Source organism: Anomalospiza imberbis, chromosome 2 (assembly GCF_031753505.1).
Source record: "Anomalospiza imberbis isolate Cuckoo-Finch-1a 21T00152 chromosome 2, ASM3175350v1, whole genome shotgun sequence".
In the NCBI taxonomy this organism is placed as follows: Eukaryota; Metazoa; Chordata; class Aves; order Passeriformes; family Viduidae; genus Anomalospiza; species Anomalospiza imberbis.
The window spans coordinates 76,077,588-76,092,353 of NC_089682.1; the positions used below are offsets into that span (position 1 = coordinate 76,077,588).

Below are 14,766 nucleotides of genomic sequence, written 5' to 3' on the forward strand. Positions count from 1 at the left end.
GGAGAAAATAAAGCTCAGAAAATACACAGCAAATACTATTCTCTCCAAACACTTTCTGCTCCAGCAGCAAGAGAAAAACAAGCCTGTGAGGTTGAGGCATGAAGAAACAGGTGCCTGATGGAACAGGAAGGGGCAGCGCTTCCTACTTAAGCCCCTTGCCTTGACAACTGTAGCAGTAGGATTCCTTAAACGGGTGATAAAATGTAGCACAACTTCAGTCACTGCAGAGGGCCAGAAGATGGGAAAAAAGTGCATCACTGACCTCTAAACCTGAGCAAGAAAAACGAGAGCTTTTGGTACAGGGAGGCTGGCTCACCGAAGCCTGGCTCTCTTCTGCTGGCTCACTGAAGCCTGGCACTACAGTAGCAAAAAGAGGTCCTTTAAGCTTCATCAGCATGCGAGCTATCAATAAAGCAAAACCTGGGTCAAAAGGGGAGAGAGAAACAGAGAATCTAATCCATCTTTTGAAAAGCAGTGGGATTATACCTTTATTATACAAAATACTTTACAATTAAAAAACATTTCCCCCAGTAGAATCATATACAGATATTTATAATTAACAAGATTCAGTTACACACAAGATGGGGACTTTTGCACAAAGGAAAACAATGACAGATGAGCAAGAGAAAATTAAGACTTCACCCCTTTCCCCACCATATTTTGGAAGAGGTTACATTTCAGACTTATATTCCTATCACCTTCTCTCAAGCCTGAACTCTGGGATCTCCCCTTAGGGTAAGGGCCTCCATCCGTGTCCCCAGCATCAGTACAATACTCTTGTCTTAAAAGGTTTATGAAGAGACACTGAGAAAATAGCATCTGGCTGTACCATGAAGTTACCAGTGGCCTGAAAAGAGGACTACTGCCCCAGTTGTCCCTAGCAACCCACTTATACACACATGCAAGCACATACACGGGGAAGCATGCTCAAACCCCATGACTTTTCACCCTTTTGGGTGAAACAGCAATCCCACCCCTCCAAAGCAGCCTGAACTCGAGACACGCCCTTGCAGGCAGTCTGCAGAATGGCTCCCACAGCCAAGCTGGGCACTATTGCAAATGCAGTCTGGCAAAAGGGCAGGATGCTGCTGTCTTCCCCAGTTTGATCATCTGTGAAGCAGCAGTGTCAAGCATCATGGAGGTGATAACGTGAACCATTCAGAAATGCTCAGACCACAACAGACAGGCTGGGGAAGTTGCACACTTCACCAGGGGGGTACTTAAAAATAAACAGTTGCCAATGATCTGCCCTACCAGGGCAAAGATGGGTGTAAACCCTTGCGAACATTTTCTCCCTTAGAAAGGTCATTGCTGGGCTCGGCAACAGCTGCACTCACAGGGGAGCCTATCCCAGAGTCACTGCTGGAGGCCAAATGCCTGCAGCAGTGTGGGCAGGTCACGGGCATCAGCTGCCCCATACAGGTCACTCTGCCCCAGCATGGAGAGCGCCATGCGCAGGGTGCTCCAGATGTTGTCAGACATGGCTCCTTGCTGCCCCCGTGGACCTCGGCTCTTCTGCTGCATGTGCAAAGCCTCCAGGAAGTGCTCCACAGCCTCACTGTCAACAGGAGAACATTCACATGCTTAGTGGAAAAGATGGCACATCTCACACTCCCTTCCCCATTTGCTTCCAAAGTATTTCCCCTCCAAAACAGTTTCCTCCTCTTCACCAGATGCTACCCCGCTCCAGAACCAGAGGTCCCCCTTTTCCCTTGACAAGAATGAGGAGTCCAGATGGCCTCTACTCCACCTGTAACAGCATGACACTTGGATCTCTGGGCAGAGTGCACACACTCGCTCTGCTCTCCTATGCAGTCTGTCTCCCACAAACACACACAAACTTGCAGGTCACAGCAGAGCTGCCCATCCTGTGCTCACCGGTGGGCGCCTAAGTTGATGCAGCTGATGCCCAGGTTGTAGCGAGAGCGGATATATCCCGGCTGCAGCTCCAGTGCCCGACGATACGCGGCCACAGCTTCTTCACTCCGATTCCCGTTGGCCAGGGTGGCACCCAGCTTGTTCCACAAAAGGTGGTCCTGGAGGAATGGGCACAGAGAAAGGGCTGAGATGAACTGGACTTCCTAAAGATCCAAGCCAACTACTCCTTTCCCATATGTCTGTCTTATTCCTCCACTGCAAACAGGCACCTCCACCCAAACTTCACCCATAAACCTCCAAGTGCCTCCAGCATCCCCAGTCTGCCCCTTTCTTACATTGGGGCGCACACTGAGTGCAGCACTGAAGCAATCCACAGCCTTCTCGTACTCGCCACTGAGGTTGAAAAGGACACCCAGGCCACACTGGACATCAGGATCCACAGTTGAGGGGTTGCTGCGCACAGCTGCTAAGAACAGCTCTTTCACCTCCATGAACAGTGAGCTGGAAAAGCACAAAACAAGATAGTGGTGTACTGTGGAGAGAGTCAGCCTTAGGCTGCTCGCTCTGCTCCTGAACCAGTCTGAACCCTCCAAGAAGCCTTTCAGCCAAAGGCTGGAATTTGTAACCATAACTCACTCAGAGAGCAGGGAACTCAGGACACGCTTGGAAGGCCCCAGGTTTGTCCCCGCAACACTCTCCTCTGGTTCCTTGTTTAGCAAGTGGGCATAGTCCGGTTTATGGCGCAGCCAGTCCCGCAGGGTCTCACATGCCTGCTTCTGCAGGGACTCATTAGTGAAGCTGACTGCTAAAGCCATAAGTGCTGTGAGGTTCCCAGGCTGCAGCTCAAGGCACCTGCAGGGCAAAGAGAAGTGAATGCAGCATTAAATCAGTGTAGGAGACACCCAGACACAGGAGGTAAAACAATCAAGACAGAGCACCCCGTGACAGCCGTATGGTCCTTGTGGCACTACACAACAAGGAGCCACACTCAGCAGCTCTGCAGCAACACTCACTGTCTGAGGGCACTGATCGCCAAAAGCTCCTGTTCATTCTCTGCTTGGGTGGTTCCCAGATATTGCCAGGCCTGGGGAAGACACAGATGTAAAAAGTCAGACCTACAGAGGAAAAAAAATCAGTCGATAATCCCCAAACACAGAGATTAAATCCAGTATATTATCCTGCAGAGTTCTAAAGTGTGATTAAATAGACCAAAGTATACACATTAGCCACAGATGTAAGTTCCTCTCAAAAGATTGACAGATGTCATGGCACATAAGTTCTCAAAGACAGTAAAATTGGCATTGTTATAGTGAACAGAAGTGAATGTCTACCTGGAAATCTATCATAAAGCAACTGTTAGTAGTTTTACACTTTTAGATCACAGAATCTCCACTTTTAACTTCTAACTGTGGTCAAACTGCAGAGGAAGGAGAAAATGCAGATCTCATATTTCCCAAGAACAAAACGGCATAGCAGCAGTGCCAATAATAAGGAAACCCCGAGGCAGGAAGGTGAAACTTGAAGAGTTGACTTTCAGACCTGAAAGTAGAAGCACTTTTAATTTTACTGAATTTCCAATCATCATGACACCAGTACATGAAAATTACTTCCACCTCCAAGCAGCTGATATAAGGAATATTTAACTAGGCACTAAATCCAAAGTATCTGTTCACTTTATGTTGATAGCCACACCCTGGTCCAAAATAGGCTAGATAGTTGGTGGGACCTTCAGCATGATGTACCTGCTTTTTGAATATAAGTCATAAAATGAGGTATCCACTACCTCAAGGAAGAAAGTTGTTTCATTAGCAAAGACATAGAAGCCCTGCAGAAGGCAATGTACACCCCTGAATCTCTTGTGCCTCACCACACATAGCTAGCTACAATTCAAGCAGAGCTGACCAGTGATAACTCCAGTGTTCTGCCAGCAGAAGAGATTATGAGATTCAAGACAAAGTTGTGACTTGGACCAAAGCAAACATGACATTTCCTTCAGAGCAATTATTCATGTCTATTTGATCACTGTACCATTTGTGAAGTCTTGACTTCTCCTGTACATTTTGCAGTCACAGTAGAAGAATTCAGAACACAGCTAGCCAGAATTGGCCCAAGATTTCTTCCCTGAAGAATTCAGAATGTTTCCAATACAGCTAGTCAGAAATGGCCCAAGACTTCTTTCCCTAAGGTTTCAATTACCTCTTCATCATGCTCAGCCTACAGCTCACACTGTCTATGAGAAAAAAAGCAACAGTTCTAGAAGGGCATTAACACTTTTTGACCACTTTAAAGCTAAAGCAGATCTTCAAACCTTCTGCTTACTTTTCACCTATTACCAGTACCCTCAAAAGTTAGGTGGCTATTCCCAGAAGCCAAGAACCTCTGTTCTAAAATGTCACTCATATTTAAGTCCCAGGGTAATCAAATTATGTATGTCCGGCCATATATAATTAGCAGGGCTTGAACAAGACATGCTGAAAATTAAGCGGCCCTGGATCCTTGAGGCAGGCACTCCAGAAAGGCACCACATGAGTGTATTTGCATTCTTCCCAAGAATATCCATGTCCTCTATCCCTGGAAAAAGGCACACAGGCTATTCCATTTCTCAATTCATCCTGCAGAAGCTGAAGTGATTTATGGAAAAAAGTATTCACTTAACAAGGAGCTGGAACTCTTGTCTTCAGAGTAAAAATCCTTCTTTGGCCCACAACTTCAATTAAGACTCTGAAAACACCCAACCCTTTTGGGTCACATCTTTTCCTAGCACCTAGGTGAAAGACTGAGTCAGAACCCTGGTCTAGTGAGCTTCTCAGAATTAGATTTTAATACAGATACAGAAAGCACTGATCCGCCATAAGCTCCTCCAAACTTACAATGCCAATAAAGACTTTTACAGAAGCAACTTGAGAGATGAGAACTCCTTGCCTTGGCTTCATGCACAGTCTCATGTGCTCCAAAGATTTTACAAAGCTCTGGGCCAGACGACTTTGTGCTTCCTGTAACTGACCTTAAGTTGGAAACCTCCTCCCTGAGGATTCACACACACCAGCTACAAGCCCAGAGCCACAGAAAAATGAGGTGTTTTCATACACCCTGCACAGGTCCTAACACTGCAGGGAGTTTTCTACACCTGCCCTGACAGCTCAGCCTGCTACCTCTGCTGCCACTCACCTCCATATGATCTGGCTTCTGTTGCACTGCAGCCTCAAAGAGCAGGACAGCGTTGGGGAGGTCACCTTCCTCCAAGCGCTTCCGCCCCTCTTCAAATGCATCCGGGTGATCCCTCATGGGATTGTCTTCCTCAAACTGGTAACCCTAGCAGGACAGACAGACACACAGGGGCTAAAGCTAGGAGACAGGCTTAAGGAGAAGAGCACTCTCTACAGCACAGCACAGTCTAATCTTGCTGCACCAGGAACACTCAAGCTGCAGACTAGCCAGCACCTCATCCTCATTGGTGATTTGTAGCAGATCAGAGTACAAGGGTGGTTCTTCCTGCCTGCTCTGTGCTGGAAAAATCCCCCAAATCAGACCTGGAGTAGGTTGCTAAAGAGACAAAACATTTAGAATGGATCTTACTAGCTTGGAGGGGAATGGGGGAGAGGGGCAGGGATGAGGTCAAGGGACACAACACTTGAACTCATTGCAAAGAACCCCTGTATTCACTGGTATTTGGTGCTGAACAAGAACCAGACAGCATTTGCAGACAAGCCCAAGTGAAAACAGTATTTAACCCCTAGCTGATCTGGGACAAGGGTGTAGGTGACAGCAAAACATCAGCATGAGAAGAAATACCAGCAGCATTTAGAGTCTGTGGAGCTCAGAGCAAGGCAGACACACTGCCAGTCTCCCCAGGGCAGCACACCACAGTGCCAGGGCTGAGAGACCCTGTTCTCCCCTACCTTGTCATACGATAAGGAGTTGAGGTCTTCATATTCAGAGAGCCAAGGGTGAGCCTCTGCATCTCTCTTGGCCATCTCCTCACATTCTGCCTGGAGTTTGTCCCAGAACTCCACATCTGACTGAAGAGAGAACAAACTGTGACTAGAGTACCTCAGCCATAAACTCAGGTCTATAGACATGCCAGAGAACTCCCTCCTGAATGTTTCCAGCCCTCCTCAGAGCATGCAAAGGAAAGAGGTAACCCTACCACGGGCTCTCAGTTGGCACCCCAGCCCTTCTTCTCAGCCAGCTTTACCTCCACAGCAGCCTTTGCCTGCTCAAATTCCGTATCAAGAGTTGACATGTTCCCAGATCGCGCAAATTGATCCACCCAAGCATCGGATGCCCCCTGGGAGTTTGGAAACAGAAACACACCTTTCTTTTTAGAATTTGGCAACCTCAGGGCACATCCCAAAACAGCAGGAGAGTCTGTAATGACCCTTCCTCCCCATCAGTCAGAACTGATGGCCTATGAAGTGGAAACAAATTCATCTGAATCTCCTCTTCCTCACAGATGCTGTGGGAGATGAGAAAACTCAAACTGTCCAGATACATTCCCATCTTCTGGCTAGACTCTGCTAAGAGCCCAACAGCCCCTCCCTTCTCTCCCTCAGCATTGCTGAGAGCTGGACTTGCCATTTTCCTTTGCTCCCAGACTGTGCACTGCGGCAAAATGCTTTCTTCCTTCAGAGCATACAGGCCTGGGGCTCCTACCTGCTGCTGTATAAACTCAGCTGCCCATTGCTCTGCCTGATCTTGGTCTCTGTGGGTCACCTGATTAGCTTCGATCGATACCCTCCCATCTCCGATCTGGCGGACAAACTTTAGGAACTGCGGCAGAGAAATGAAACAAGGGTGGAGCTGGGCAGATGCTGTGCCCACAAGCCCTGAGCCCATGCCCCCCTCCTTCTCTAAGAGGGCTTCTCTCTGCAGAGCGAGCGCAAAAGGTCCAGAAAGGTTGGAAGGACTGGACTTCACAAGAGTGGAGATGAAAAATATCTAAAGTGGATTGTAGAGTTCAACTTCCAGGAACCAGGGAAGAAATGGAAACATGGGACATCAGGAGGCTTTATTCCTTTACTATCTTCACCCATCTCAATCCCCCACACCCTTTATTCACAGTAATATAATTACTACTAATTATTTAATTACTAATTCACAGTAATAATTAATCTCAGCCTCAGTCAGATTTCTCACCTCAGTATTCTTGAGTTTTGGATCATCCACTTTGGAGAGGAAATCAGTAACAGTTTTCTTAAGATCATCTTCAGGTTGGTATTCCTCATACCTGTGTTCCAAGGCAGTAAAAGGGAAATAGATAGTCTGACACCAGGCAACAGCAAACTCTTTCACTAACAAGAGTCTACACAATGGGGCAGACAACAGAACTGAGGGATACAACCCCTCCTCAAAGATTCTGGGCTTCTCCTCAGTGATTCAGTAACATTATCCATCTGTAAAAATTCAAAACTACTACTATGTTAGCTGTGCAAGTGACTAACACAAACAGCAGCAGAATTAAACAATTACAGAGTCAGCACAGTTCTGCAGAGTAGTCTGGATTCCTTGCCAAGCTCACATGCCATCAGACATCGCAAGTTTTAGCACTACCAGAAACAAGGTCATAGATCCTGGAACAAAGAAAGTAGGTCATGCCCGCTGAAGAGGAAAACAGTGCCTTGGGAAAGCATCAGCTCTGCAGATGATTGAGGGCTTACAGCAAAGATACAACTCAGTATGTCTTGTCTGGCTTACAGCAGGATAGGACCACTTTGAGGTGTTACCACTACCTTCAGTCTTGGGGAAGTTTTGGAACTGGTGGCAATAACTCAGCAATGTCCATTATTTGCAGAAAGTTATCAGAGAAGCCAAGAGCCAGGTGCAACGAGAGTCCAAATACACAATTTTTTTGTAAGGAAAGATCTTAGAAGCCCAAATTGCTTGCGTGTGTTTTGCTTCTTTAACTGAAAAACATGATTGTACTCAACAGGTACCTACAGAGATATGATCCATCTTAAACCTACCACAAAAAAACCACATAAAAATAATATGTAGAAGGCTGAACCTAGAAATATGTCAAGGAAAGGCTGGAAGTGGTTTGTCAGATAGGAAGAATTACATGATGAAAGTTTACAACTAGTACAGTCTAGCAATCTGCAATCTGTTGCAGAAAAAAAGTTTCCGAACTCACTCCTGAATTTACTTTAAGGAGCTTTGCATCAGGCATGAGATTAAGTTCGCCTACACGATCAACGTATCTTCCTGGAACTAGAGAAGAGAAAAGCTGCACTCTTAAAAACTTCAGTTTGCAAGCATATTTTCTGCCTTTCTCTGAAACCAAAGGCTTGAGAACACCAGTCTAAGATAAATTAGTCAAAAGGATTCAGGCCACAGCAGATATTTATCACCTTTCCAAGCTTCACCCACCCAAGTGTTTAGCAGCAACAGCTCACCTGGAGAAGTCAGACTCACCATTTATCTGCCAAAGACTGATCTTCGGATTCCCCAAGCCACAGTTTCTCCTCTGACTGCTCTAGGTATTCTTCTGCCCACTTGGCAGGAGACACAGACAGCGGATCTGCGAAGAAATAACAGGGAGAAAAGTAAGACAGGCAAACCACCACATCTTTGTTTATGCTTGCTTTTTCTACCTTTGTTTATGCTGACCTAAAAATCATGCCTTTGATTCAGACAGTGAATTAATACAGATGCCACTGTGGTGACAATAAATGTACAATTTTCTACTTTAATATCACAACTTATTCATCTGCGCTCTGTGGGACACTGTGTAGGTCAAGAAAATCAGCAATGCATTACAAGTCTCTGTCAAAAGCACAGCCTACAAGCACTAGGTTTTCATCAGAACTTTCTCAAAGACCTTTGTAACTTCTAATTTATATTCCCAGAAATCTAAAGAGTGGAGGTCAAAGAGTGGAACTACCAGCTTTCTACAGTTGCCACTCCTGGAGAAGAAAATAGCATATACTTGATTCTTTTCCATAATTTCCAGATTAGGGCATGTGTGGTAACAGGACCCTATTCCAGAGCCTGTTCTATACACAACACAGGATGGCTTTTCAAATAAAACTTAACCTTTGGGCCAGAAACACTCACTTTGCACACATCCAAGCCGTAACACCCCTCTACCTTCATACAGCTGACACAAAATATTTGGCCAAAGCACATTGAAGAGAATTTACCTTTGTACCAAAGGCAAATTTAGCCTTACGAGAGGGAATTAGAAAACATGCAAGCAAGAAGCAGTACAAGGCCATCTCCAACTTCCATCAGTTGAATCACAGTTTTTATAAAAGCAGTTTAAATAGCATGCTTCTCCTAAATTCCCTAAGTAGCCTAAGCTAACAACAAAAAGACCCTTACACCTAAATAAAAGCTTCCACACCACATTGTTCATAATTTGACTTCACCGTAACACCATCACAAAGCAGCTTTCCTACCCTCCACCCCATTAAGGCTGCTACAGGAAACACTGCTGGACCCAAAGCAATACTCTAATTTCACATTCAGTAGCTCTTCACTACACACAGGCATGTGACTGAACATGATCTTGACAGTAATTCCAAAAAAGGACACTTCACCTGTCACTTCAGCAATGAACTCCTGTGACCAGTCAGCCTCATTGTAATCTGAAGAGACATCAGCAGCATTATCTGCTGCAGCCAAGAATTCCTGGGTCCAGTTCTCAGATAGTGCCAGGGCTGCCACACCTGGAGCTACATGAGGAAAAAGAATTAAAGTGAGGATTGGAGCACTCAAAGGCATCATTCATGTGTTCCAGGCTAGCCCTAATCACCTCTGATCTTTCTCTTTGTTAGTCTAAAATCACAGAAATATTTCACTTGGAAGGAGTCTCTGGAGGTTGCTAGAGTTCTCACAACAGATTAACATAAAAGTTAGAAATGAGGTTGTTTAGGGCATTTATCAGGTAATTTCTGAATTTGTCCATGGCTGGAAATTCCCCAGCCTCCCTGGATACCTGTTCCAGTACTGAACTGCTTCCTCCAAGGGAAGAAATGTTTCCACATACCTAGTCAATTCCCCTTTCCACAAATTGTGTCCATTACTCCTTGTCCTTCTCCTGACTATTACTGTGAAGACCCTGACCATGGCTGCTGAAGACAGCAACAAAACACTCCACCCCCTGCCCCTCAGACTCCTTTTCCCCAGGTTAAAATCTCCAGGTCCCTCAGCCTTTCCTCTTACAACACAGATTCCTGTCCCTTGAGTATTTTATCGATCTCAGATGAACTTGTTCCAGCACATCAGCATACTGGGAAGCCCAAATACAGAAACAATACTCCAGATACAATCTCAGAAGAGCTTAATAGATAGGAACCACCCTGCTAGGAGCCTAAGCATAAACATGAAGATCGTTTCCAGCTCTCCACCTACTTCAGCATCCCTCACCTCGCTGAGGGGCCTGTCGGAAGCTTGACTGTTCAATTTCTTGCATCTCAGCCAATAGGTCATCCATCTTAAAGGTCTGGGGTGCACGGGACAGCAAAGGGGCATTCTGAGCTTGCAGAAACTCTCCAACCAGCTGCCAAAGACAGAGATGGATTGCAAACATTGCACAGAAGATGAACAGGCAGAGCCATGGAGTGTGAAAGAAGGACTTGTCAGAAGAAAATATTAGCATCAGGTAAAGGGTAAAATAACAAACAGTGTTGATGAGAAAAGCTTTAAGAAGATTAATCAAAAGCTATAAGGAGAGGAATCAATCTGTTCTTACCTCATCTTCGGTGGCTACTCCCAGTGGTTTGGAAACCTGCAGGGAATAGTGGGCAATTGTGTCAACAGTTTTGCTCTCATGTCCCTCTCTCCACACACACACAGTGTGACCCAATTAGATTGTATTTTCCTCTGCCTTGAGCTTAGCCTGTCAACACTTTTCTTGAACTAGCTGCCAGCTAAAGGAGCAAGAACACTTTGAGGGATCCTGTCCAACCCCCTCCCACTACTGTCTGGCTTAGGGCCTGTGACAGCAAGGCACACAGCTCACCACAGCCGCCAACATCCCCTGAGTGCCCACAAACACGCCCTCACCCCCAACCCTGCTTCGGGTGACCCCTGGGCCTTTTTCCGCAAAAAAAACCACACCACGAGACCAGCTGCACCGAGAGCCCCCTGCCCTGCTCACCCCCAGCCCCCGGCAGGACCCAGCGCCAGCCAGCGAGCAGAGCAATACTCACGGCTGCGGCTTCGGGCGTCCCGGGGGGCCAGGCCAGAGGGCCCTGCAGTCCTTCCTGCCGCAGGGCCTTGTCCTGGGTGAAGTGCCCCGCCAGCTTCATCAGGGGGTTGGAGCCCCCGCACTCCGGCTCCACCAGCTCCCTCATGGCCATGGCGCCGGGCACGGAGGGAGAGAGGGCCGGCGCCGAACCCCGCCGCGCCTGCACCTGGCACAGGGGCGGCACAGACAGCGGCTGAGCGCCGGGCGGAGCGACCGCCTGACCCCGACCCGGCTGCCACCCGCCAGCGCCGCCCCCCCCGCGGGCCGGGCCCGGCCCGGCCCGGCAGAGGACGGACGCCCGCCTGCCCGCCCGCCAGGACAGCAAGGCCGCGGCCCCCGGCCCAAGCCCCGCGCCCCCGGCCGGCCCCCGGCCCTCGTTCCCCGGCGCGCTCCGCCCGGCGCCGCCCACAGCGGCCGCGGGGCTCCCCCGCCCGCTCCGTACCTGGGGCCGCCGGGGCGCGCTCGGCTGGCGCGGCGGGGCGGGGCCCGCCTTAAAGGGACAGCCGCCGGAGCGCCTTAAAGGGGCTGCGGGCCACGCTCGCCCCGCTCGCCGCCCGCTCCGGAACCCCTCCCCGCCCTGGCTCCCCGCGCCGCGCACTGCTCCCGCAGCTCCGGAGCCGGCTCCCGAGGGGTGTGCCCCTCTGCCGGCCGTGAAACGGTGTGCATATGTATATGGTGTGTACTATACACATCCTATTGTATTTGCAAATATACATAAACATATATATATATATTCAACGAGATGTGTATGATATGTATATTTATATATATGTATGTATATACAAGAGATATATACATGTGTGCACCATACACATCTCATTTTATTTGTGAATATGCACAAATATATATGTTCATATATATATTCAACGAGATGTATATGGTACATATGCGTAGATGAGCATATACTGTATCAGTACCCATTTATCCAGCTGATGGACTGATATTTTACTGTTTGCTCTGGAATCGCTAAAATGTTTCAGCTGGCAACCACAGGTTGAGAATGCACACATTTAGCTGAAAAGCATGTGATACCTTCAGACAAGCCATAGAAATGTCAACTCCTTTCCAGCCTTGATCCTTCTACATTTGTGGTTCCAAAGGACAGACCACCTGGAAAATCAGAGGTCATTTGTGTGTAGCCTCTAAAAGAATGGGAAAAGCACCAAGAGGGGGTTGCACAATGTGTGCTGACTCCCGTGACATTAGGTTCCTAGAAATAAATTGTTTTCAGAATCAAATCCCGTCTTCTTCTTTTCAAAGGAATATGCGCCTCTGCAGGGTCCTCTCCAGATTTGTCAGGTTCACTTCATCTCTCCAAAATGTGACATCTGGTGTGGTTTTAGACACAATTCTTTGACAGTAGGTCTTCTTGCCTGCTCTCCTTACAGCTTTGATATTCATGTGGCATCTACAGCCAGTTCTGTGCTAGCAAGCAGTATGTATGGCTCAACAGGAGCATACTTCTTAAAGTTTTAAGAATTGGAGCTGGAAATACAACATCCACACCAAACATGCTTGGGGAGCTTTACTCTGGACCATGTCTTCCTTGGTCCCGTGGAGGCACACCAATTAGTGGTTGACGTGCCCTATGTGCAGCTTAGCAGCACCAAAAAGGAATCTCATTTGCACACTGAGGCTGTCCTGCAGGACAAACCCCAGCCCAGCAAACAGGGATTACTGGAAGATTTATTTTGAAAGCACACTTCTGGCATCCTGGAAGGTTAAAATAAGACTCACCTGCTATTACTAAATACTAAATCCTATGTATACTCAGTGTGATCAAGGGTTAGCAAGAGCACTTGAAGAGAGAGGCATGAAGAATGCTGTGGGACAGAATCCCAAATTACTTTCAAGAAGAAGAGAGTAGCAATGCTGCTGCTCCTAAGTAAAACCCATAGATAGCACAAAGACATGGAGAAGGGGAGTGTAGGCATTGAGATAAGGCGGGGACAGAAATCCAAAAGCATCACAGACTTGGCAGGGAGGAAGACATGAAGTAGTTTTGATTTGTAATATTTGCAACAAGGTTTTGGGGTATGCCCATGACACCAACCTGTGATACCAGCTTGGCCTTCTGGTTCTGATCAGGGACAGGGAAACACTGCTCTATTACAGAAAGCCCCCACAGCCTTCCTTCTGATGGGCTGGATGGCCCTTTATCCCTTAGCATCCCAAAAGATTCTGATGCAACTGGAAGGAACCAGAAGTGGCTGTGGTGACAGAGGATCCAGGACAACCACAGCTATAGTTGTTGAATAAGTATCCTGCTGAAGCCACAGCTATTTCTGCTTGCAGGCAGAAATCAAAGGGTCTGTTCTAAAGTCAACAGGAAAAGAAGCAGAGTCAATGCACCCCTGCAAGTGAAGTGTAAATAATTTGGCAGCAAGAACTAAAATATATGGGGGCCCCAATAACTCTTGGAGAGATGAGAGGCAAATAGTACAGCTCCTGAAAAGGCTAGTCCAGGCTCTGCATCCTTCAGCTGTTCTGAATGCCAATACTCTGCTGAAGGTCCCGGGCCTGGTGGAAACCAGTGGCAAAATGGAGGTCTCTGTCTAACTATTCCCCACCTAAAGTTGTGAAATTCATTATTTCTTTCCAAGTACAAAACTTTAACACGTGCTTTTACTAAATGGTGTTCTACACTTTCAGGCTATTTCTCCCACTTATCAAGATCATATACGATTTGTATAAGATTTTTTTCTACCAAATCCTTTGCAAGCCCTCTCAGATTAATGTTGTCTGCAGATTTTAATAGACACAATTTTCTGGTCCACTGTATAAATTACTGGAAAAAAAAACCACACTAATAGCACACTGAAAACAGATCTCTGCAGGACTCCTTGATTCTTCTTTCCAGATAGACAGCATAGCATCAAAAACTAATCTTAGAATTTTCCAATCAGCATCAGGCTCTCCCAACAGTTACTTCAGTAGATCCAGTTTCCCATGTTTCCTAATGTGCTTGTTAGACTGTTAGATGATAAAGAGTAAAAATCCTACTGAAATAAAAAATGTAATATCTGTTGTTACTTCCTTGACCACAAGGACAAGTCTGCCATGAAAGATTGGTTTAACTTGATCTCTTCTTTTTGCAAATGGAATACATGAGTTGTCTACATAATATTTATTTGTTCCTGTATCCCAGGGGAAGGCAGTAAAACGATGCTGGCCAGCCAGTAATTAATCAGATTTTCTTTTTTAAAATGGCCAATATATTTGGCCTTTTCCAGTCTTCTGAACCTCTCCATTGCCTAGATATCTCAAAGATAATGGCCATTGGGCCGTTCTCCAGTTCTCATCACAGCATAAAGTTCATCAGCCCTAATTGGTCTGAAAACCTTGACTTTGCCTAAGTGCTTAGAAATCTAGAGTGACTTTTTCCCCACTTGCAACTGGTGCTATTTAAGATATTCACCTAGCCACCATCACAGTGAAGACTAGTGAAAAATGCTTGGAGCTTCTAGGTATCTTTGACCAGTTTCCAGTTTCACTGACCAGAAAGCCAGTCTTTTTACTGGTCTTCCCCTCATTGCCCAGGTAGTGACAAGCACTATTGATAAACGGATAGTTCTGTTCTTTTCCACCACAGATAAGGTACTCATTTCAAAGTATCTTTGTACTTAATTGGACTCAGTTGCCATGTCTCCCTTAATTCCTTCTCCTCCAGACAAAAAGCTGCAATTTTTTTCAATCCT

The 14,766-nt window shown here is 46.7% G+C and overlaps 2 protein-coding genes across 5 annotated transcripts in view; both read right to left on the reverse strand.

Moving 5' to 3' along the window:
• LOC137469792 (epidermal differentiation-specific protein-like) overlaps positions 1-14,766 on the reverse strand; it is a 64,376-nt gene that overhangs the window by 38,961 nt on the left and 10,649 nt on the right. The window lies entirely within an intron of this gene.
• Positions 461-11,553, reverse strand: PEX5 (peroxisomal biogenesis factor 5). Of its 4 annotated transcripts, XM_068182870.1 has the most exons (16): positions 11,511-11,553; positions 11,031-11,234; positions 10,571-10,606; positions 10,246-10,378; positions 9,417-9,551; positions 8,290-8,395; positions 7,015-7,105; positions 6,532-6,648; positions 6,074-6,166; positions 5,778-5,897; positions 5,047-5,190; positions 2,892-2,962; positions 2,515-2,730; positions 2,214-2,379; positions 1,879-2,036; positions 461-1,558 (listed from the first exon to the last, which is right to left on the reverse strand). In XM_068182870.1, the coding sequence occupies exons 2-16, from the start codon at positions 11,178-11,180 to the stop codon at positions 1,357-1,359; spliced, it is 1,938 nt and encodes a 645-aa protein (XP_068038971.1). In that variant the 5' UTR covers positions 11,181-11,234; positions 11,511-11,553; the 3' UTR covers positions 461-1,356. The 4 variants fall into 4 exon arrangements, with proteins under 4 accessions (XP_068038971.1, XP_068038972.1, XP_068038973.1 ...); XM_068182871.1 differs by lacking the exons at positions 6,074-6,166; positions 11,511-11,553 and having other exon boundaries at positions 11,031-11,339; XM_068182872.1 differs by lacking the exons at positions 6,532-6,648; positions 11,511-11,553 and having other exon boundaries at positions 11,031-11,338.